The 23,327-nt window shown below is 37.8% G+C and overlaps 1 protein-coding gene across 4 annotated transcripts; it reads right to left on the reverse strand.

Moving 5' to 3' along the window:
* Positions 1 to 13,099: 13,099 nt before the first annotated feature.
* Positions 13,100 to 16,759, reverse strand: LOC116207979. Of its 4 annotated transcripts, none has more exons than XM_031541130.1 (3): positions 16,309 to 16,759; positions 13,712 to 15,581; positions 13,100 to 13,557 (listed from the first exon to the last, which is right to left on the reverse strand). In XM_031541130.1, exons 2-3 carry the CDS (start codon positions 15,452 to 15,454, stop codon positions 13,381 to 13,383), a joined length of 1,920 nt encoding a protein of 639 aa, XP_031396990.1. In that variant the 5' UTR covers positions 15,455 to 15,581; positions 16,309 to 16,759; the 3' UTR covers positions 13,100 to 13,380. The 4 variants fall into 4 exon arrangements, with proteins under 4 accessions (XP_031396990.1, XP_031396986.1, XP_031396991.1 ...); XM_031541126.1 differs by having other exon boundaries at positions 13,712 to 15,617; XM_031541131.1 differs by lacking the exon at positions 16,309 to 16,759 and adding an exon at positions 16,090 to 16,301.
* Between the last annotated feature and the right edge of the window lie 6,568 nt (positions 16,760 to 23,327).

Consider the following 23,327-nt stretch of genomic DNA (forward strand, 5'->3'; position numbering starts at 1 on the left):
CAAGTCACACCTCACCATCAGACTACTTTATGTTAGGTTAAATTACGGGACAATAACAGATAACTGAGAAGAGTCATTGATAGAAAAGTTTGGATTCTGTCATAACCTCATGTTATGCTTTTCTTCAAGAGAAGTATCAGGAATCAACTCAGCCAACTGAGAAGGGTCATCCAACATATGTGTGTTTTATTCTGTTTAAAAATAACAAAAAAGGTAAGAGGAGTAGAATAAGATCATTTGAATGCTCCTCACAAGGAAAATGAACAAGAACAACAGAATGCTATGTACAAAGTGAAATGTTGACCCACCTTACATTCTTGAATGGCCTACCCCTCTCATCCACAGTTGCTTTGTTAGTCCTCGTCAAAGTTTCATGTCCCTCAGCCAACTCCCCAAACACCTGCAGAATATGGAATGTTCTAGCACGATTACCAACTAAATGAAAGGAAAATTGTGTCCAACAAGACATTTATGCTTGAAATGGCTGCATCAAGACACGAAGAACTTCTTAAACTTAAAAGATCAGAAAAGTTACCATGTGCTTCCCATCAAGCTAGTATAGATCATCCTGCAAAGTAAAATTAAATTGAAAAGCCAGAATAAGAAATTAGTTCAATAAGGTAGAATATTTCATTTAAAAATTAATTAATATCACCATATATGACATAAGAAGGTGAACAAGTATGGCAAATTTACCAGTCTTACAACAGAACCATTAGCTCATCATTATACATTTGAATGAAAGGTTGTGAACCAATAGAGCATACGGCCTTTTATATACCTTGGTTAGCCTTATTGGTCTTTCCACAAATCTATAAAATGATATAAAATCCAAGATTTCTAGACAAAAAGACGAAATATATAGATCAGAGCAACTTTAGTTTCATACTAACTCCACGCTTTAGGTCCAATTCTAGGCCTCAAAACATAGATTGTAAAATAGAAAATATTCATTGAGGCATTTTATCGAACACCTGGGCTTCCAAGTTGAACCGTCAGCAGAACACGGAACAAACGAAAAAGAAAGCTAACTTAATCAGCTACAAATCAACCCTATGAGCTAACTAGACTACAGCTCAGTCTCTTTAACAACAATATTGTGGTAAATATCCGAGTTCACACAATCTCGTAAACACTTGTCAAATCAAACAAGAGAAATGGATATATATATATATAATTAATTGGAACAAAAAGCCAGCAAAAGCCTCCAATTCAGCTTGCGAAACTTAAATCGACAGTTGAAATCTCAACCTAAGTAGAAAACGAGGCACGAGACCTACAGGTGATTCTGATGGCAACCGTACCTGCGGGCTGAGGCGCAGCTATAGAGGACACGGAAGCTCCGACAGTGGGATGCCCACCTAAGTCATCAACGCCCCATCAAAATGCACAGTAAACAAGAACATCTCTCAAAGGTTGAGAATAATGGTCTACTAATCCATACTCTTTGTTGATTCTATAAATTAATTATTAATTTGTATCTCAAAGTTGAAAAAGAAAATATTTTTATATTAATTTTATGAAATATAAAAATTGAAGAAGTCATATTAATATTCAACTTTGCCCCACAAACTCTCTTGGGTCGTCATAGTGTGTTTGATTTCATAGTTGAATTGAGTTAAATTTTGATTTTAATTGATTTGTAATGATTGTGATGTTGAATTATGAGAAAAAATGTGAAAAAATAATGAATAGTTGAGAGAAATTAAAAATTGAATTGAACGATTAAAAATTTTAAAAAAATAAAAAAGTAATAATTATATTATTGATTTTTGTTGTGTAGTAAATATAATTAAAAATTAAAATTAAAATTTTAAAATTAAACAGGTTGTTGAGTTGGACTCAAGAGTCAAGACCTTTCTTCCCCGGAGGGGACTATGATAATTAGCACGAATACTCAATCACGCATCGAAAAGGAACGGGGATCTTCGTCATGTAAAGGATCAAAAGCACACCTCTCCTCCCAGAGACACCTTTTACAAAAGGACAAATTGCTATGATTTGCATTTAAAATAGACTATACCTCTTCAATGAACTTTTCACTACGGAAATTTTAAAACAAACATCATAACCAGATCGTATATTCCGATATTCGGCTTTGCGAATTGGTTCCGATTTGATTTTTCAATTTTTCGGTTTTCCGGATAATTTTGACCATCCCTACCCTTGATTCATGAATTAAATTGGCGGAAGTTTGCCTTATACTGTGGGCCAATTTATGAGTTACAGGCTTTTCATAATAACTCATCAAATACCCAAATCAAGTCTCCCATGAGCCCAATATTGTGAAACCGTATGGTCTTATTATTCTATGACAATATTTCCAAATTAGATTATACTGATTTCTCGAGTAGACATGACTTCAATAGCGTTTTGGGGTCTTAACACCTCCTCGATCCAATCAAACCAAACATTGGTATATCTAGAACTTGTCTCGGCAATGGTTTCAAGTTTCAAACATTAGGAGGTCGACCTCGTTTAATCCTAGATTAATCGGACCTACTGGACATTGAAATATCAAGTGATAAATATCGAAAAATTGAAATTTATATACTTCATTTAATAAAAATTAATATGAAAAAAAAGAATAGGTAACTGAGGGTGGAAAAACCCACCCTACTCGCCACCATTAAGCGGGTGGGAACAAGAGTTTATTTATCTTATGATATGATAATTTTTTTCTGATACAGTGAGTAATCCGGAAAGAGCATTCTCTTTCAACAGCTCTCCAATAAAGAACATATCAAATGAAAGAAAATGATTAAAAGAAGTAGCAATTTTCTCTGCATAGCTGTGATTAAAAACTTAAAATACTCATGACGATTATCATCTGTGATCTTTAAGGTGTTCAGCACTAGGTCTCCATAAAAAGAGGTATGCTGTGACCATAAATCTAAGACCTTAAGAACATTGTAAACAAGCCCATAATGTGGTCCCAACTTCTTCAAGCATGATCATTCATAAGAACGGTTTCCTCAGTAACGAGATAGCAATGTTCTAGTTTCCTACATGACGAGACCAACATCTTAACTTTCTCAAGAGCTCATCGATATTCTAAATCATAATGCAAAAAGGACATATATAGAACAAAAATATCTGTAATACTCTCAAACAATAGCATTGGATGCACTTGCGATTCTCGACCACAAATTAGCACACTCCTTCCCCATTAGGCCCATGATGGCGGACCCTGAGACACAACATTGAGAAAGAATAAATATATTTGACATTACATTCATTTAATGTGGAGCAAAATTACGAAAAAAAAAACTCATGAGAAGTGAATCATTTTCTGATTTTAAGAAGGGAATGCAACCGAAAAAAATCAATATGCTTTTCCCAGTAACCTTTCATTTCTCCCTCCAGGTTCACTATGACTCCCGCATTATCTGCACATAAAATTCAATAGAATCAGAAACACGAGTGAAAACAAAATATTATTAACTTAGTGTTAAGGAGTCCAAAGAGAGAAAACAGACAGTAACATTCATCAAATGAAATAGACGCAGGTCAAGCCATTGTCAAGCAGATGCAAACAAACAGAATGATTGTAACAGTATAAGAGTGCGTTTGGATTTAGAGTTGAGATGAGTTGAGTTTTGGTTTTAATTGGTTTATAATGATTGTATTGTTGAATTATGAGAAAAAGTGCGAAAAAGTAATGAATAGTTTAGAGAAAGTAATAATTAAGTAATGATTGTGTTGTTGAATTGTGAAAAAGTAATGAATAGTTGAGATAATTTAATATTAAAAATTGAATTGAATAATTAAAAAATTTAAAATTTTAAAAAAGTAATTATTGTATTGTTGAATTGAAGATAAATAAAGTTGAGTTGAGTTGAAAATTTTTAAAAAAATAAACACACCAGATTGGAAGAGAGAATCAAACAAAATAGTTGTGATAGCCAAGTGTCACGAGCTAACAAGGACATGGAATTGTACCGAAGTGCGAAAAGCAAGAATCCATAAAAAGTGGACCCTCATAGGGGTGTACAGATTCGACTACCATATTTTTTTTCACGATACCTGAATTATATTCAGTAGAGAATAAATTTTAAAATTTTCTTAGAATTTGAAACAGAAATCTATTCAGAACCTAAATTATACTACAGGTTTTGAATACATTGTTAGAACTTGTATTTTTTTTCTCTTCAAGTACAATAAATGAAATAAATAACTAAAATTAAAAAAGCTCTCAATCACACAAAACAAATAAATATCGACATAAATTAATCGGATCACATCCATCCACAAAATTAAAGGATTATATAACTCTCCTTGGGATTATATAATAGACAAAGTAAATACACAACTAAAAGATTATATAGCTATTTAGCAAAAAAAGGATGATGTAGCTCTTTTTAGTAGACAAAGCAAATAACCAGGACGATATAATATTTTCAATTAGAGTTACCCGAACCCTACCCTAATGGGACAGTTTCAACCAGTTCCAGGTATATCCGGTATCCATGCACGCCCCTACTACTCGATATTATATTCAATCATAAGGTTACTATAGCTGGTTTTAGAAGAATCTAGTCATTGCAAACACAAGCCCATTGCTAAATGAGTGTGTCTATCAGGACGCCATCTAACCAGCAACCACAATTGATAATTTCCAAGATAATGGAAAATCACTCCAAGAATGCATCATGGAAATTGAAGATGTTTTCAAATGAACACAAGAACAAATCAAGTGATAGATATCAACTATTTGATACCATGCAAAAGCAGAAAAAAAAAATAGCTATAAAATATGAAAGGGCGAAAGGATGAATATCAAATGAATGACCCTTCAAAGTACATGTAGACACCATCCTTTCTACGCCACGGCTTTCGCTACCTAACAATGACAGCAGACATGACCTCCCCGAGATCGGGCTTCTCCTTCTTCACAGTGGCCATGACATGTCTCCAACACAGGCAAAAGGGCAGCTTGTTGAGGCGGCCATTGATTCCCTTTACCGAGATGATGTACAAGTTCTTGGCCCCAATGTTGTCAGCGCAGTTCACTGTTGCCGCCACTGGGAGACCCGGTGAGATTCTAAACTTGTTACCACCACTACTTCCGCGTTCTATACCACAGACCGGAGTGAAACATTAAGGAATTCAAAATTTGCAGAGACATTCAATTTAAACAACTATGGCTCGAGACATATAGGGTTGATCATCTGCGGAAAGCTAATTGAAATCCGAACTGCCATTTTGCAAGCTATCTGAAGAAAAGGAGAAGAGAGAGGAGATATTGAAACGTGGTGGCCATAGACTTGCCACGGGAGCTTTTATTCTTCAATAACTTGACTCATCGAATACGTAAAATGACTAGCCTATTTATAAGTTCAAGAAGAAACCAAACTAGGAAACAAATATACATCATAATACCATAGTAAAATCTAAATTAGATATTAAAAAATCCTAACATATCAATTAACCTAATTCATTGGTACGATGTTATTTCAAATATTCTATTTTCTAATATGATAAATCAATATCTCTAACATTCTCCCACAAGATGAATATGCAGTGCAGCGAAGTGTTCTTCTTGCATGTAAAGACGAATTTGACGAGGACAAGGGCTTCTTGCCCCAGCAGATAACAAGTATGGATTGACTTGGGTTCTTTGCCCAACAGTAATCAAGAAATCGGCTTGAGCTTCTTGGCTTCAGAAGTCGAGGAATAACGGTTGACTTGAGGCATTTTGCCATTAGAGGTTGAGTGAAACGGCTTGAGCCTTTTAACTTCAAAGGTCGGTGGTAGTTGTCATCGTTGTCCAATCATCAACATGTCTCATCGTCCTACTCTGATACCATGAAGAAAGGGAGAAAAGAGAGGAGATATTGAAACATGGTGATCATAGACCTACCATGGGAGTTCTTATTCTTTAATAACTTAACTCATCAAATACGTAAAATGACTAGCTTATTCATAGGCTCAAGAAAAACCAAAATAGGAAACAAGTATACATCGTAATACTATAATAAAATGTAAATCAAATATTGAAAAATCGTAAGATATCAATTAACTTAATTCATTGATACGATGTTATGTCCAATATTCTATTTTCAAATATGATAAATTAATATCTCTAACTCTATCATTCTACTCACATATATCAACCACACAAAATGGACAAAAAGTTTTTCCATTTTCGTCAGATTCAACTCTTTCAATTAGTGAAATGGCAACCGCTAGATCACCCACGGCAGCATTCAATTACACAATACAACAACAATCATATGTTCTACCACGACAAACAAATTGAGCATATTTTAAGCATGAAGTAAGCGCATTAAGAATATAATTGGGAACTCGATTCCTATGAACTGCGAAACTGAATGTTCCTCTAAAAAAGATACGTTTAAATATCAACCATCATTGTGCGGACCCGAATTTCGGCGTGTCAGGGCCCACATGCATGCGCAAGACCGCATGCCCACATGCGAGCGCAAGATGGTCGGTTCCTTGCGCGATTCGAAACCGCGAAACGTAAAGCTTACTCATCCTTGGGGACGAAGACCGACTTGACCGGTTCAACTCTCGGACCGTTCGCTCGCCGACCTGGAGCATTACATGAATAAATATCGCAATTGGTTTGCATTCTGCCAATATTTCGTTGTCCTCACCGTGAGTTTGGAAGACTAAAACTAAAATTAATGTAAAACGAACTCATGAGAACCGGGGGTCGGATCCGACCAAACCAGTGGGTCCCAGGAGGACTAAATGGTCCTCAAGATGACCACGGGACCAGTCGAACTCCTGAGTGATTGTCTAATCACGTTTCACGCACCCCAATCCGAGTCATCCTCCACTTGGATAGAGACGAGTAACTCAAGGTTAGACCCTATGCCACACTCGGGTTGCGTGCACTCGGTGTATGGGAGAATTGGACCACGTGATCGATGGTTTGGGGCGTTGGACTCCGTGTTGCTCGTGTCCTATGGGTTCGGGCTCGACCCAAATAAAAACATAATAAAACAGACAAGTTGTGAGTTATTTGTCGAGTTTACATGATTATCATATTATGCTTTTCTGATTGCTTGGCATACAAGTTTCTGTTACTATACATGAGAACCACATCAGGGCATAGACAATTTAAGAAAGCCCGTAGGCCACCCCAGAGGAAACGTTGCGTTTGGTTTCTGTTTAAAGATAACTAGAAGGACATGAAGTCTCTTCCTCGAGTATGATAGTGTGCGAATTTGTTTTAAGTTTGTCTGATAAATGGCAATGAGAGATTAACTGATTATGACCAAAGTTCGAATTTTACTTGAAGCCTGAGCTTAGGGTCTAGCCCGCTCGTTCTCGTGTGTTTGATTATGTCTTATGTGTGATTAGTCATATTTTGTATTTTATGACAGATAAAACCGATCTAATTCATTGACTTAGGAGGTGGGGGAAAGCAAGACACCACGGGGGTGTCAAGGTCTCGGCTCATGTCCTATGAAGGACCGAACAACATTTCACGGGTTTCCCTGCTTGCGTCTCTAATCCATACTCCTGAGCGCCCAATCAGATCGAAACACTTTAGTCGAAAAGAGAGGGTTGTGCAAATAAAAGTCGCGTTCGCACTTGTTGTGCATCTCTTGCCGTGGCTCGAAGCGTTTCGATCACTCTAATCCTAGGGTTGTTGGTAACCCAAGAAACAATTCTCGTGCCCTCACGACGGGAAAAGTATTTTGTGAAAAGAATCAAGATTGTATGATGCAAACCGTCGAGGTCGGTAGCCGGTGTCAATCGATCTCTCGGGCCTAATCCCCCTGGCCCATCAGGGTCGTGTGGATCCCAAAGGAGATGAGAAATCGATCGTCCGTCCGGAGGTGGTCTAGGAAGAACTCCCTCGTTCCGACTCAACCCGCCTCAAATCGGGCCCGGACTCGAATCAGGATGTGCGAGTCCTTTTTAGATATTCATGCTACTTGTACCACATGTCTCGGTATTTTATTAGAAAATGTGGACTTTGAAAAGGGCACAATTACCTATTCATGGTTTATCGACTCGGTCACAAGTTATTAGCCGGTTCGTACAATTATTTAAAGACAAGTATATTAATTAGTCGAATGATTAGTCTCATTTACTACGTGTGTGAGATTAATTAATGTTGGTGAAATTACCAAATGCTTTGGTTCTACGGGGTTTTGAATCGTTGAATCGATCATTGATGGACCATCCGAATGAAATTCGAATCCCCGACTGTTTTAATTATCTGAAATGACTGGTGGCACGAAGACTAGGATGGGTCCCAAGGGCTAAGGAGGCTCGACCTATGGAGGCCGAGAGCTCCTTAGACCTGCATGGGCCCTCGACGATCCAGATGCATGAAACCATGCAAATTTCTTGTTATTAATATGTTAAACGAATGATTAGTCGTTAAAAAAGTGTCGACACGGAAATCGAATTTTCATGAAAAATCCGGAAACAAGTTAAATCGAGGAGGGGAAGGCCGTCACAAGTCCAAGGAGGACTAAAAGGCTCTTGGCCCCACCCCTTGGGATGTGGCCTAGAGCTTCCCAAGCCTAACACAAGCTCGCGTGGTCTCCTCGACTCCGATTAAACTTGTTTCTCGCATGCATCATCCATTAAACACGATATTAAGCAAGTATACACAAAGCCAATACTGCCATCATGAACGAGGAACGCACAAAAACAAGAAATAATGCTAAATCGGAGACGGAGAAAGCTTCTTGGAACCGAACCGGGTGAGAGAGGTTTCGGCCACACCATCAAGGGTTGGCTGAGACCTCCTCCACCTGACTCAGATCCATAGCGGTCTCCTTGATTTCGTTTCGCATGAAACATACACAAAACCACATATATAACACGATACTAAGTGGGAATCAATAAAATAGTACCGGCACAAAAAAAAAAAAACCTCATCCCATCTCACCCTATCCCAATCCTTAACCCTACGATCAAATTTAGTTTAAGATTATCAATCCGTTCATCTTAGATAGATAATGGTAGAAGTAATAATTACAATGAGAAAGAAATTATATCATACATTAAAGAGTGAGAAAGAAATCAATTTCCATTAATATAAATTGTTAGCCAGAAACCATACTTGGACGAATTGGCACGAGAGTGACCAAACAAGGAGGAGACGACACACTGAACTTGCAAGAAGAGAGACAGTTGGTTTCTTCGTAGCTTTGTTTTAAGCTTTCCAAGTGAGAGAGAGAGAGAGAATTCGCCAGACCACAAATTATGGCTAGGGTCACGAGGGAGATTTGTGGGTGGGTTCTTTTTCGAAATTAAACCCAAATTTTTGTTCTTTTTTAATTATGAGAGAGAGTAAAAGAGTAAAATTAATTTACTAATTTAGTTTTAGTGATTTCGCACTATTCTGCCTAAATAAAATTTTGAATTCAAGTAACATAAATGAAAAAATCATGATTAAGAGAGATTTACTATTAGTGAATTGACCTGTCGAATTGGTTAGTTAAGGCTTACGTTTTACACTATATAAATAAAATTGATTCGACCTATCTTTTACATTATAATTCCTTGAATTCTTTTAATGCATCTATTGATATAATAAAAACATACTCGCAAGTCGCAACTATGTTACTTTAGTAGAATTTTTCAAATTTTAGTTTAATAGGGCTTGACTGGCTAATACTTTGGAGAATCTACAATGACCAAAGTGAATCATAATGACAAAATGGAACGCTACATAATCGTCACGTCAAAAAGCAAGGTCCCCACCCTATGTTGGCACTCCAAGCTCCAATAGTCAGTACTCACAGTGAATGCCAAATTGGACTCACACACTAAATAAATATCCTCTCTTCCTTTTGACGGTTGTTTTAGAGTTTTTGAAAAAAAAAAAAGAAGGGAAAAAGCAAAAACCAGTGTTATCAGAACCGGACCGGATGATGAACCGGAAGGGGTACGGGGTCATGGGTTTATGGGTCCAACCGGGGGTTCGATGGGTCGGACCGCTCGTTTATTTAAAATAAAATAAATATTCATATTATTAAAAAAATTATGATAATTAAGATAAAAGTATGATGATTTTAAAGAAATGTAACAATAGTATAAGAAAGTATCTATATTTAATATTTCTTACTTCAAAATAAATATTTTATTTTAATAAAGACTTAAAAGTAGAGTTAAAAGAACAAAAAAGTGGTGGTGGCTTGGTTGGTAGTATGCTAATATGAAAAGCAATAGGTCATGAGTTCAAATCCTTACACAACCAACCAATTTTTACATTAAATAGGAAACCCATAGAACCGGCCGGTTTAATGAAATTTTGCTTAAAACCGGCCGGTTCAATGGATCCGGCGGTTCAAAGCTGCCATTTCGGTTTTTAGGCGAATCGGACCGGACTTGGTGCCGGTTCCCGGTCCGACCGGTCGAACCGGCCGGTCCGGTCCGGTTTTGATAACAATGGCAAAAACTACCGGCGCGTAGGCTCAGAGACATCACGTGTCCAGCTCTCATTGAATTGGGACCGGCCCAACCAAGTCCCTCTGCAGAGGGACTGGACTGGGCACTGGTCCTAGCTCCAATGGGGCAGGGGCCAGGGCAAAGAAATCACCACGTCGGTGCTCGCCCTGGGGTTCGCCCCATTTTAGATGGTCTTAAATTATCAAATCAATTAACCAAACTCATGGAACAGACGCAGGAAGACAAAAGTCTACTAGACTATTCATTCTCTCAAACTAATTGAAGTCCCACTGCTGTCGGTTTCTCGCAAAGGGTTGCCAGAGGGTAGCAGTAGTTTTCGGACCCTTCTTGTGACCATAATTCTCGAGATTTTTGTCTTACTCTTTATTTCCTCCTAATGACATATTCATATCAGACTACGTGGAGTAAAGTCCCTTAGACGCGCCTCTTACTTGCAAGTCTCTGATCTTGGCATCAGTATCGCAACTCAAGAGTTTTGGATATGGTTTAATTCGACATAATTTACGAGGAAACTTCATACAGCCATTAAACTGTCTAGTGCAGGAGTCGCCCTAAGCTGTCAGATGTCTCGTGTGCAGTTTTGATGTGTTAGCCACATATTTTCGAACCGTCAGGTCTATGTCCCATAGAATAGGGCAGTGGCCGGATCCGATCTCCTCATATGGAATACCTTGCCATTGTTGAGGATCTCCGTTCCATACGATTCAGACTCATCCATTCACGGCAAGATCTGCACCCTAAAAACAACAGAGAGCCTAAAAGCACAACATTTCAGATGTTCTATATAGGCCATCTGAGTTCATGTTCATCTAAAGAGACCACCCGAATTCGTGATTAGCATCAATGTTCCGGATAGTTCTCCAGTTATCTCAAGTAAGCTGGAAGATGGCTCTAGATAAGCAATCCCCTTACAAAATTAACAGCATAAACTAAATGCATCGGCTGAATAATCGAAGAAACAGGACTACTCATCTCTTGAAGAAGATGCGGCGAGAAAGATGACGTGATCGAGGAATCTCAGTCGTGAGATAGGAGGGTTCCTACTTTCAAACAAAGAAATGATGACTAGTAAATGGACACCTACAATTTTAAGCCACAGAAAATCGGTATGCAAGAGAATGTTTGACAATTTTGAACTATAGACTAGTCGAGCTGTTGATGCTGTACTGCACTTAGAATCCGTACAATTGGAAGAAACATATCGTTCATCGATTTATATTCATCTGTATGAACTTAACATGAATGCAGTGCAGGTTACCTGGCATCGGTTTCAACATTCGGTCATTGCTACTTGTCCGCACATCCTCAGAACCTGAACAATAGGAGCTAAGTACAAATATACATAATAAAGAGGACTGAGAGGAGAGGAAAAGCTCATGACTGAAACTAGACTATAATGAAAGTTGATTTCACACAGTTCTGTAGCATGTTTTGCACAATGAATAAGCCCTTTGTTCCTTGTTTTATCAGACCCGTCATGTACGAATTAATATCAGGGCCATTGAAACGTACAAAAGACCACCGTACAGAACACCTTCGTAACATCTAAGTGGCAGGCAGTTCAAGGATATCCAAATTCACATGAGCATTAACTCCCTCTCAATATCAGAGCACACACTGTACTCCATACAAATCCACATATTAAGCGAATCAACTTTGGCATACTAAGGTCTGATTATGCTCAAGAGGCAAAAAGCTAACATTGGAGGCACATGGATGGTAAACTCTCCCGGTTAGGAAGTCAGCAACTACATCCCTCTACTGGAAATGGTTTCACAAAATTAAAATAAAAACATAATGGAAAAATATACATGTGAATACATAATTCTATATTAAAAAAAAAACGCATAGAAGAGTCATGAACAGCTTGGGTAAAAGTAAGAAATATGAGAATATCACCATTTTTTATGCAAAGAACAGAGGGATCAAGTGAATTTTCTTACTGATAAATAACCATATTGTCCCAACAGCATGCTCTATAGCAGAATATATGACAGAAGATCAAGAAGGAAGCAAGACATCTTTCTTTAGGCAAACAAGAAAAGGTAAATATCTTTGAAAAGGACACAGCCACCTAACAGAGAATCAGACAGCAAGTTGCCAAATCTAATAAGCGAGAAAAGCCAAATAACAAGGCAAGCTCACAATCCAGAAAAAAAAATAAAAAAAATAAAAGAAAGAAAAGAAAACCTGCAAAAAACCGAGGCCAACTCACAAGACCTTAGGCAGACCATCACATTCTAAGAGATGCAAGTATTTCCTTCAAGATATGGCATTAACTCTCTCACAAAAGAGAGAAATCAGAAGAAAAAACATAGATATAATGTTCCTGTCCTGTTGGTATAAGGGATGTGTGATGATATAAAATGAAATGAAAAAAACATAGATTATAACAATGTCATAGACCTTACATCCAATTTTCGATTCTAACCAGCCATAAGTTAGTGAATAACAACATGAACTAGAGCTATTCAATACCTTGATTTGCCCGAGAAAGTTTCAGGATCATCTGAGAGTCGAATGAGAATCAAGTGACAGCATAGCAAGAAGGCAATCAGTGGTTGAACTCCTCTTCGAGCCCCCAATTAACCGAATCGTGTTGCTGCTGCAGTCAAGTTCTGGTAAGAAGGATCCTGCTGTAAACTGAATTGTAATTTCCAAGTTTATAACAAATCTGTGACAAAAGACACTCTGGAAAACTTTCCACTTCAAACTAGAAAGCACGACTTGAAGGTCCTCCAAAACTTGCTGCCAATTCCACTACACAAGCTTTAGTATAATAATAATCAACCAAAACTAGGCAAGTTGCAGTATCTTTACATTCCAGCAATTGCAGATAAATAGATCCAATCACTACCAACTACACTCACAAATCTAATCTAAAGACTTGAAGGTCGCTAAGATTCTATGGTTTATAATTAAGTTACTCCTTGTGAAGAGACTTAAAACTAACATGTAAATTCCCATCCCTTAGTCCCGTTGCTTCAACTCACTAAGTTTGGGTCGGAAAATTGGACTCTGGCTATGAATTTGCGCCACTGCAATTGAGAAAGACTGCAGAGCTGACAAGGTTGACTGAAAATGAATAAGATGGAGACCTTCACGGACATTCATCATCCTCAGGCAAGGAACACTTTGCTTCGAACCCTGAAAAGGGAAAAAGTTAAGGGGTTCAAGTATGGAACATGAAGAAAACAGTCACCACTATACCCAATATGGTACATGATTTGATATGAGGCAGAAAAAAATCTAATGAGATAAAGGAAGAATCACGTAATGCTTAATAAGAGAAGAAATGTACCTGTAAGTAAAGATCAAAGGATTTTGTATTCCCTTGCATATCTGAATGGGATGGAGCCTCTTCCTCAGTAGATTTCTTTTTGAGTAGTGTCAGTGGACAACCAAGATCCCACCCACCACAATCACATTGTCCACCGGATTTCCATCTCTCGGTCAGGGTTGAAGGACCGCCATTTCTAGTTCTCGGACCACCATGAATGCCGGCAGGAATAATAACGTCCATGCTCGTTGAGCAATCCCCAGCTTTCCCATTGCAACAATCAGAAGGTATAGTCTCATCTGGAGACTCTGGAATCCTCTTGACCCCAACTCTCCTCAGAAACTTTAAGCCCCAACCTCCAACATCCACCTGCCGTTCATTGTCTCTGGAATGGGCCCTCACAATGATTGCAGCCAATTCAAAATTTGTAGGAGTATGATTTCTCAAAATTTTATCACTGCCTAATGCATCCAAATTACTGCAGAAATCTCGGGATGTGGCTGAGAAACTATTCTCCAATATGGGGCTGGTCGCCCCATCGAATCGAGATATACTTCTCTGCTTAGTTGAGTAACTGTTCCTGAACAATCCGACCATCTTTTTCGGCAGCCCCTTATTTCTTCTAGGGTTATTTGCCAAAGCCTGTGTCTCTTCAGAAGTCTCACAACTAGTGAAAAGAACAAATTCAGTCTCCACCTCTTTCGAATTGTTTGAGCAGAGGGATAAGGAAGTTGTTACCTTCATTCTACCAATAAGCTGGCATGGTTCCTTATCGTGAACCACACCTTTTTGGTCATGTGGTCTCGAGTAGAACAGATACAAATGCTGCGGGGCCTCAGAATTGGTAGGTTTGATGTCGATCAAACTGGTAACATAGATCTCCTTCTGATCATCTAAAGAGAATACGAAATGTGGAATTCCACCCTTCCACGTGATGTGAAGCATTCCCTGAGAAATCGCAGATCGGACAGAGGTAGAGAGAGATGATTTCTCAGTGCCTGTACTCGTAGAGTTTGGACTCGTCACTGCAACGAATCTCTGATGCTTAGTGTCAATTCCATAATTGTTTTGAGGCCCCAAAACTGGTGTTTCCTTCCGTAGTTCCATTGATGAGCACAGACTTAGCTGGCTTGGTGAACTCACAATCTCCTCAGAAGGAAAGTCTTTAAGGTCGTGTGAGTTTGACATTCCAAAATTACCATCTAAGGTGCCAGAACGTTGAAATAATGGGTTTTTCATTATACTGATCATACTATTGCTCCCCATAATAGAACCGACAATCCACTGCCCTGCAGGGCTGGAACTTACTTTCCCTGTCCCAGTGGCCAATGAGCAATCAAAAATGAATTGGGACGAGCAGTCGGGACTTTCGCTAACTCTGAATTTATTAGCGGGATTTAAGCCGCCAGTTGGCACACCTAAAATAGAAGAGGTTAAGTTCACGGATACTTTGAATGAGGCCACCTTTGAGGCGCTATTGTGTATCAACTCCAGGCAATGCCGAAGGTACTTTTCATCTAGACTGACCATATCCTTTGGGACCCTACTCTCCAAGCCATGGAATCTCTCAAAGGTTGCACTGTTTGTGCATCTTCTGCTGCTTTGTGATCGCTTAACATTCAGAACAAGGGTGTGATCCGAGTTCACCCTCCTCAAGGTCCTTCCCAAAGCAGATTTGGGAAGATCTGAATCTTCTCGCACCCCCTTCGCTGAATCCTTTTGCTCCTTATCGCCTTTCTGACTATCAACAACTTTGTGCCCCATTATCTTTTTCCGGTAACTAACCACATCACCACACAAGAACGAAATACCCCATCAGCTGTCTCTGACTACCCGAGATGTGCTTTATGAGAAACGGTACGATAAAAAGACCAATTCTCGGAGCAACTCCCTAGCAAAAATGCACGAGCGGCTTAACTCAACGCATCTGTACAGAGGAGAAACAAGAAAGGGAACAAGCTCATGTTTTCACATGGACTATACTTCATCACAGAAAGAGTTGAATAGACAAAGATGCAAGATCAAACAATCATCTTCTACATCATGTTAAGTGAGAAAGGTTCCAATTATTAAAAAAGAAAACATATGCGTTGACTAAAAACAGGAACATACCAAACATCGAAATTAGACACAATAGAGGATACTGACAGCATAATTAATGATTCAAACACCAAACATACAGAATAATGCAGAGAGAGAGAGAGAGAGAGAGATTAACCAAAGCAAGGATTTTAATTTTCAATAACCAGCCCTAACAAAATGGGGTTTAAGAAAAACAATCATTGGAAGCTCGCCCAAATTGCTAACGACAACATAATTACCATAGGATAGATCGAATAGTCGAAGACTACATCATAAATCATACATTATATGAAACAAACAATCGGAAAACGACTCACAATGGTTGAGCATCACCGCGGCTTTTCCCCCAGAAAGCGGCACACCCTTTTGGAAATGGAAACCCAACACAGAGAAGAGAGAGTACCCAAGAACAGGGCCCAAAACTTTACCAACCCGAAGAAATCGAAGCAAGAAAGAATCCACCAACCCCCGATCAAGCACAGAAGTGAGAGACAACGACAACAACGACAAATATAATCCCAGAAAACAATCTGTACCTGCTTCCCTGTTTATGGTATCTGAAGCTGCCGGGAGAGCTTATCCCTGACTTCACAAGCGCGTCACGAGCACCACCTCCAATTGGAAAATGGGGGTTGGTGGTGGGGGCAGAGAGAGAGAGGGAGAGAGAAGCTCTAAGAGGTCAATGTGATGACTGAAGATGGGAGGAAGAGAGAGAAGGAGATGCACCCACTAGCCCCAAAAAAGGTTGCTAATTTGCCCAAAAGGGTACTGATTAGGAAGCAAAGTTTGCAACTGTTTTGGGCACTAATGATGATAATCTGCCATTAATCTCCTCACTGTCACTCTCCCTCCCTCACCCATTCAGCTCGGCCGTGCTCTACTCACAAGTACAGAGAGAGAGAGAGAGAGAGAGAGAGAGAGAGAGAGAGATTAATAACAGAAGGAAAGAGAGAGAAAAAGGAAAGGACTGGCTGGCGAGAGAGAGAGAGAGAGAGAGGGATGAAGAGAGGGAGAGTAATGGGGGCATTAACACTAAAGAGAAGGTGTTATCGTAAGCCGCGGCTTTTGCTGGAAAATTTTTCATAGACTTGTCGTGTATTCCGAAGTTTGCTTGTTTGTGGGCCCTTTTATTTCTCATTTTTCTTCCTTCTTCTAACCCCCGAAATTGAATAGTCCAAACAAACCATGTCAAATCAATCAAATTGACTAAAACATTTAGTAGGACGTAATGCAGTAATACATATTTTTATATTATAATAAATAAATTTTAAGTTAGATATTCGTCATAAAATTATAAATATTAATTATTAATTATTAAAATTTATATTTTATTATATTATGTCTTCACTTGTAAAAGAAAATGATCATAAATTCAATATAAAAAAACAATCAATCAAATTGTCTACTATTATAAAACGGAGCCCCTTTGGTCTTGTTTCCATTTATTCCTATGTCTATAAATTTTACTAATTAGTCAATCTCAATTGAGCGAGCCGATTATCAACTTGGGTATACATTCTTATCTTGAAAACTCTTTTCAAATTCGTGATAACAAAAGTTAAATGTTTTTTCAAATGTGTATTTTAGTATTAAGAAGTTCAACGGACCTTAACTAATCTAGTTCAAGACGAATCGGTCCACTAAGGGATAAAAACCTCTACATTAAGAATTTTCTCTAAGATTTAAACCATAAACTTTACTTAAGAAAAACAAATATCAAACCGCTTGATCCAACCATTGTTGGTAAAGTCAAAACTTTTTGATATCAAGCTCATATATATATATATATATATATATATAGAAAAACCCGCCAGTTTTTGGAAGAGAATCCTTTTTAAGTTTATTTTCAAATATAAAGTATATATTTTGATCTACTATTGGCCTAAGGGTTGTAAATTATTGAGTTGATGAACCAGGATAATCCAAGAGAGATGTGATGAAAATATATGCGAGAAGTACTCGTACATTTATTTAGTAGGACACAAGGAATTCCAGATGAAATGTATGTTTTGTATGTTATTGTCGTCGATGGGATATCACTTAGTCTCGGGACGTCCGAATTCAGGTTTGTAAGATTATACAGAGTCGCCACTAGTTAATTCCGGCTAACTAGAAACTAAGTTACCTATATGGAGCATAATACTATCCACCAAAGTTTTTATCGATCTTCGGTCCAAAGAACTTGATTCAAGGGTTCTATTTCAGCATCAAAGTTTTTAAATTCCGGCTCACCCTAATTGGTACTCTAGTTGTCTAATATGCTCATTTTATTGTTTTTCCAAGTTGATTATCCTAAGATCGTCGTCTCCTAACATTTTGCTCGGTTTACGCGTCATGGACTCACCCTTACCCCCAAAAATGTAATTTATCAAATCGAACCCTTTGATCACACAAACAAAGCAGTCGGTTCAACTTGAGGTGCCTAGGAACTGATTTGAAAACTCAGCAATAGCACAGGGGCTGAACCGTAAAATCCGGAAATTCAGGGACCAAACTGTAAAAAGGTGAAAAGTATGTAAAACACTTGTAAAATGCCTGAAAATTATTGGAAAGGTCCCTAACTTGATGCTCACAGCCCAGGGATCATTCTGTAAATGTCCCAAAAATTCTAGAGCCGGTTTACAGCTCAGAGAAGTACGAGGACCAACCTGTAAAAGCTGGAAAACTTCTTATAAAGCCCATAAAATGCATGAAATTTCTCTGAAAGGTCCCAAATTTGCAGATTCAGACCCATGGATCATTCTTTGAATGTCCCAAAAGTTCTAGGGTCATTATGCAGTTCTGGAAAATTTGGGGACTATTATATAAATCTGAAAAAGTTCTTAAAAAGCCCTTAAGACGGCCAAAATTTATCCAAAAGGTACCAAACTTGCAGATTCAGACCTATGGATCATCCTGTGAATGTCCCAAAAGTCATGGGGTCTGTCTGCAGATCTGGAAAATTCGGAGACCATTTCGTAAACTCGAGAAAACGCACGGGCTGACTTGAAGAATGGCTGAAATCGGGTTTTCAAGTTGGAAAAACACGTTTTCCATCTTGAGAAAACCTACTGGATTGATTTGAAAAGTGCAGAAAAATTCAAAAAGTCCCCTGGACTGATTTGTAACGACCTGAAAAGTTCAGTAAAAGGCATAGGACTGATTTGAAACGCCTAGAAAAGTTCAGATCTGATTTGGACAGAAAAACTCATGGAAAGTGCCACGAGAGGTCCGGGACCGATTTGAAAGTCGGGTAAAAGTTCGAAGAGACACTTGGACCGAATTGAAAACATGGGAAAAGCTTAGAAAACAATGTTGCTAGGCACCCGAATTACACAAATGGCACAATGCATGAGTAGAGATCGATCCTAGAGGTTGGTCCTAGTGATTTCTGCATGGTGAACCTACCCTCACATTTTGTCTCTCGGCTTTTTTAAGTAAGAAAACCAGCAAACAATACATCCATCATCCACAAACACCTCCTTGAGGCCTAACTACCCATTTTCCAACAACCTAAGGCCCTTCATTATTTAATGAATTCAAGCCAAATGTTTTAAGGAAAGTCCGGTTTCGATAACCTCTTCACACCAGTCCTGAGTTAAAGAAACTGTACCTAAAATTCAGCTTGAGGAATGTAGTGGATTCCGAGGAAACTTCTCTTGGTGGACACCCACGGGGAGGGCTGCCCACATTAGATAGTTCCGCATTTGAGACCGATACTTCCTTTCTCCGGTAAATGCAAGGAAAAATTCAAAGAGTAGTACGTGCATGTATTTTTTTCAAGAATTTCGGTTGCCTTCATCTCAGTTCTCAGCTCATGTGGGGGAGCCAAAAAGTCCCTTGACGACGCAATCAACATCTATTTATAGGAGAGAAGGGAATGGGGTCATTTTCGTAATTTTATCAAAAATCAGAGCGAAATTTTCAGCCAGCTGGATACTCGCTTGCTCAGCCTCCTGGCGGCTGACGCGAAATTATCCCCGAAATAGATTAAGTGAACTAGTTTGGGGTTTCCTATGATGCTTCTTATCCAGAGCTTTCGAAAAAAACTTCATTTTAGTCCTTTTTGGGTATTTCTCAACCCAAATCCAATAAAAAAACATTCTAAAAGCTCGGGGAATATTTTTCTTTCTGAAAAAACATTTTAAAGCACGAGAAATTAGATTTTCGTATTCACTCTCCCCTCGAGAATGAAAAGGTTTTGATAATTTTTTGGGAAAGTTAGAGGCATGATCCCTTGATTGATTCTCGATCGGTCTCGGACCAGAATGAGGTATTGAAAATTTCTTCACTAGAAATAGAATTTAATTCCTCTTCAGCATGTAGTAGGACGGGGAAAAATGATTGTTGCCTTTTGAAATATTAGAAAGCTGTTGATACTATTATAATAGGCTTGTTGAGCGGGATAAATTATTGATTAACCTGAATTCATTGTTTGTTAAGTCTCTTAATCTATTAAAACAATTTATATGGATAATTAATATTGATGTCAACATAAACAAATGACGATTACATGGGATACTTTTCAAAAGTTTTAATGAGATTATATGGGCATGGATTGTGTTGTCATATCTGTAGATATTATTTCACAATTATTCAACTGAAATGACATTCAAAAAAAAAAACTACAATGACTATTTAAGGATTTCTACGAAATTCCAAATTATTAACTTAACCTATGTCCTAAAAGTAAAGTGCATCGCCCGCGGGGGCGCAAAACAAAAGCTTCGCCAATTGACCTTGACGTCAGTACAGTACGCCGGCCCACCTCCCCGCTTTCCTTTCTGAAAGGTCCCTTCAGCATAGGCTTTCAATTCCTTTTTTTTTTACCCTTTGAGAAATATGATCATACAACACGCTTTTCGTCTTTTTTTATTGAAAAATATCACTATATAACACTTTTTTTTCATGTTACAATGTAAATTCAAATTATTTCTTTGTACCACACGAAAAATTTTAAAAATTTCATCACATAGTATGCCTTCCATATTCCGTCAAGAAAATGGCGGGAATGCTGACTTATGTTTGGGATAGTTTTGCAACAAATAACAATTTAGGAATAAAAAAATTAAAAAAAAAAAAAGATAATCCCGTTTGGATTATTTTTTTTGGGGGGGGGGGGGGGGGGGGGTCTGAGTCGGCCGACGTGTGGGTGGCTAGCGGGGCTGCATCCACTGCCTCCTCCGATCACAAATGGGGTTTTTCTTCTTCTTTTTTTTTCTAAATTTTTAACTTAAATTTTATTTATTTATGCCTCTAAGTTCTTATTTGTCGCAAAATCCCCCCTAAACAAGCTGCACATCAGCATTCTGTCCATTTCCGCCATTTTTTTGACAGAATATGGATGGCATGCTATGCGCTCAAAAAAATTTTTTGTGCTGCACAAAGAAATGATTTGAATTTATGCTACAACGTGAAAAAATAAAACTAAAAGCGTGCAATACGATGATATTTTTCCTTTTCCTTTAAATTGAAAAGTATTTTTTAATTAAGGAAAATCACAAATAAAAAAAAAACCTTCAGCGTCCTTTAATAGAAAATGTGATGGTAAGATTAAAGCGGCAAAAACATGAAAAAATGATGATAAGAATGAAAAAAAAAAGTTTAGGACTAAAGTGGCAAAAGCGCCAAAGATTGAGGACCCAAGTGTCTTTTTTATTATTTATTTGTTTATTTTAATTTCTCTTGTAATATTGCCGCTTAGGCAATACACGGCTAGATGCGACCATTTACCACGATATTTAGTCCACATCGGCGCCCCTTACAGTCAGTTATGGCATGAAACTCTCACTTTTTATATTGATATACGATTTATTTTTGCAAAGTTAAACTTATAGGACTCAAGTTCAAAAAAGATAAAATTTTAGGACCACCGTTGTAATTTTTCTCGTTAGGAGTGAATATGATGGGATAGTATAACGGACTATTAGATTATTACACCCCTTTCTTTCTCTTTTTGGGAAGGACGAGAGAAAAGTCCGCGTTACATGCAAAATTCAATCAAACTTTTATTTGGAAGTTATACTCGTGCTAAATTGAGAAAATTTTCTTCATTATTGTAAAATCATCACTACAATAACTTGTTGATTTTCAGTTGGACCAAATGGTTGAAAAAGCATTAGAAGCATTATACTCCATTTCCGTTGAGTTGTTGATAGGTTGTTGACAAAAAATTTTGTCAGTAAAACTTTCGTTGCACTGTTATGTGATGGAAGATTTCGTCGATAAGCATCAACAAACTTTGCCATCAAAGAGTTATCGAAAAATTATTACTAACACAATACTGAGGCAATTGTAATGGAACGTTTTGTCGGTAATTACCAACTAAATTTTAACAGAATATTCTATTGGTAACCATGAACAACTTTAAGCCTTTCACTTTTGGGATTCGAGCCTCCTCCCTGCCTTCAATACCTCCGCGACTTAACTGCTACCCCATGGATCTCCGTGTAATATATATCCACACTTAAAATATTGAAAAAAGTACAAAAATCCTCTTGTAATTTAAACTTGAAAAGAATTGCACTCTGTAATTTTTTTATGGACAAATAATATCATATTGTTCATTTCGTGAGACATAATGGACCTCACCATTAATGTTTTCATCACTTTTGGTCCTCAAACTTTTCTTTTTTCATTACTACCCTCAAACTTTTAACCTTTTTGCAATTTGATCTTAAAATTCAAAAAAAAAGAAAAGAAAAGGGCTTTGGCCGCCGGTCGGCAACCTCGACCCCACCTCTGAGGTGGCCGACATCCTCTATGGCTGCATGCGACCTCGGTGGTGGGGTCGGGGTCGCTGATCAATGGCCCCGGCCCCGGCCCCTTCCCCCTTTTTTTTTCGAATTTTAGGACCAAATTGAAATAAAAGTTGAAAGGTTGAAGGTAATAATGACAAAAAGAAAAGTTTGAGGACCAAAAGTGACAAAAAAATTAACGGTGAGGTCCATAATGTCTCACGAAGTGAACCATGGGGTGTTATTTGTCCCTAGAAAAATCACAAGGTGCAATTTGTCTCAAATTTAAATCACAATGGAGGTTTTAGTATTTTTCCCTAAAATATTTGACATCTTTGATAGCAGTTTTTTTAAGTAACGTTTATTTCTTTGTTTTCTTCACTTTATTTTTTTAGCAAATATTTTTAATCATTTTCTTCTTTTTTATTTTTAAATTAACTTTTTAATATGTAAAAACTTTCAACGGGCTTTTCTTAAGAAATTTTGGTTGAAAATATCATTTTGACTGATTTTTCAACGAAAATCTCTATCCAAAATTACCGACGGAAAATTCTGTCGAATTTTCAATCAATTTTTTTTAGAAATAAATAAACGGGATTCCATCTTAAAGTTCTATTGGAAATTACAAACGAAAAAATTTCCATGGGATTTCGTAGAAGATTTCATCAAAAATTAAAGGGGGATTTTTCGGCAGAATCCCTCCAAAAACTTTTGACGGACTTTTCTAGACTATTCCGTAGGTAACCAGTCTAAATTTAGCAATGAATTTACTTGGTCGAAAATTTCCGACGATAAATCCAATATTTATCGTGGTGCACTTAATTCTTCTAGAAAAATGT

This window comes from Punica granatum, chromosome 5 (assembly GCF_007655135.1).
Source record: "Punica granatum isolate Tunisia-2019 chromosome 5, ASM765513v2, whole genome shotgun sequence".
Taxonomy (NCBI): Eukaryota; Viridiplantae; Streptophyta; class Magnoliopsida; order Myrtales; family Lythraceae; genus Punica; species Punica granatum.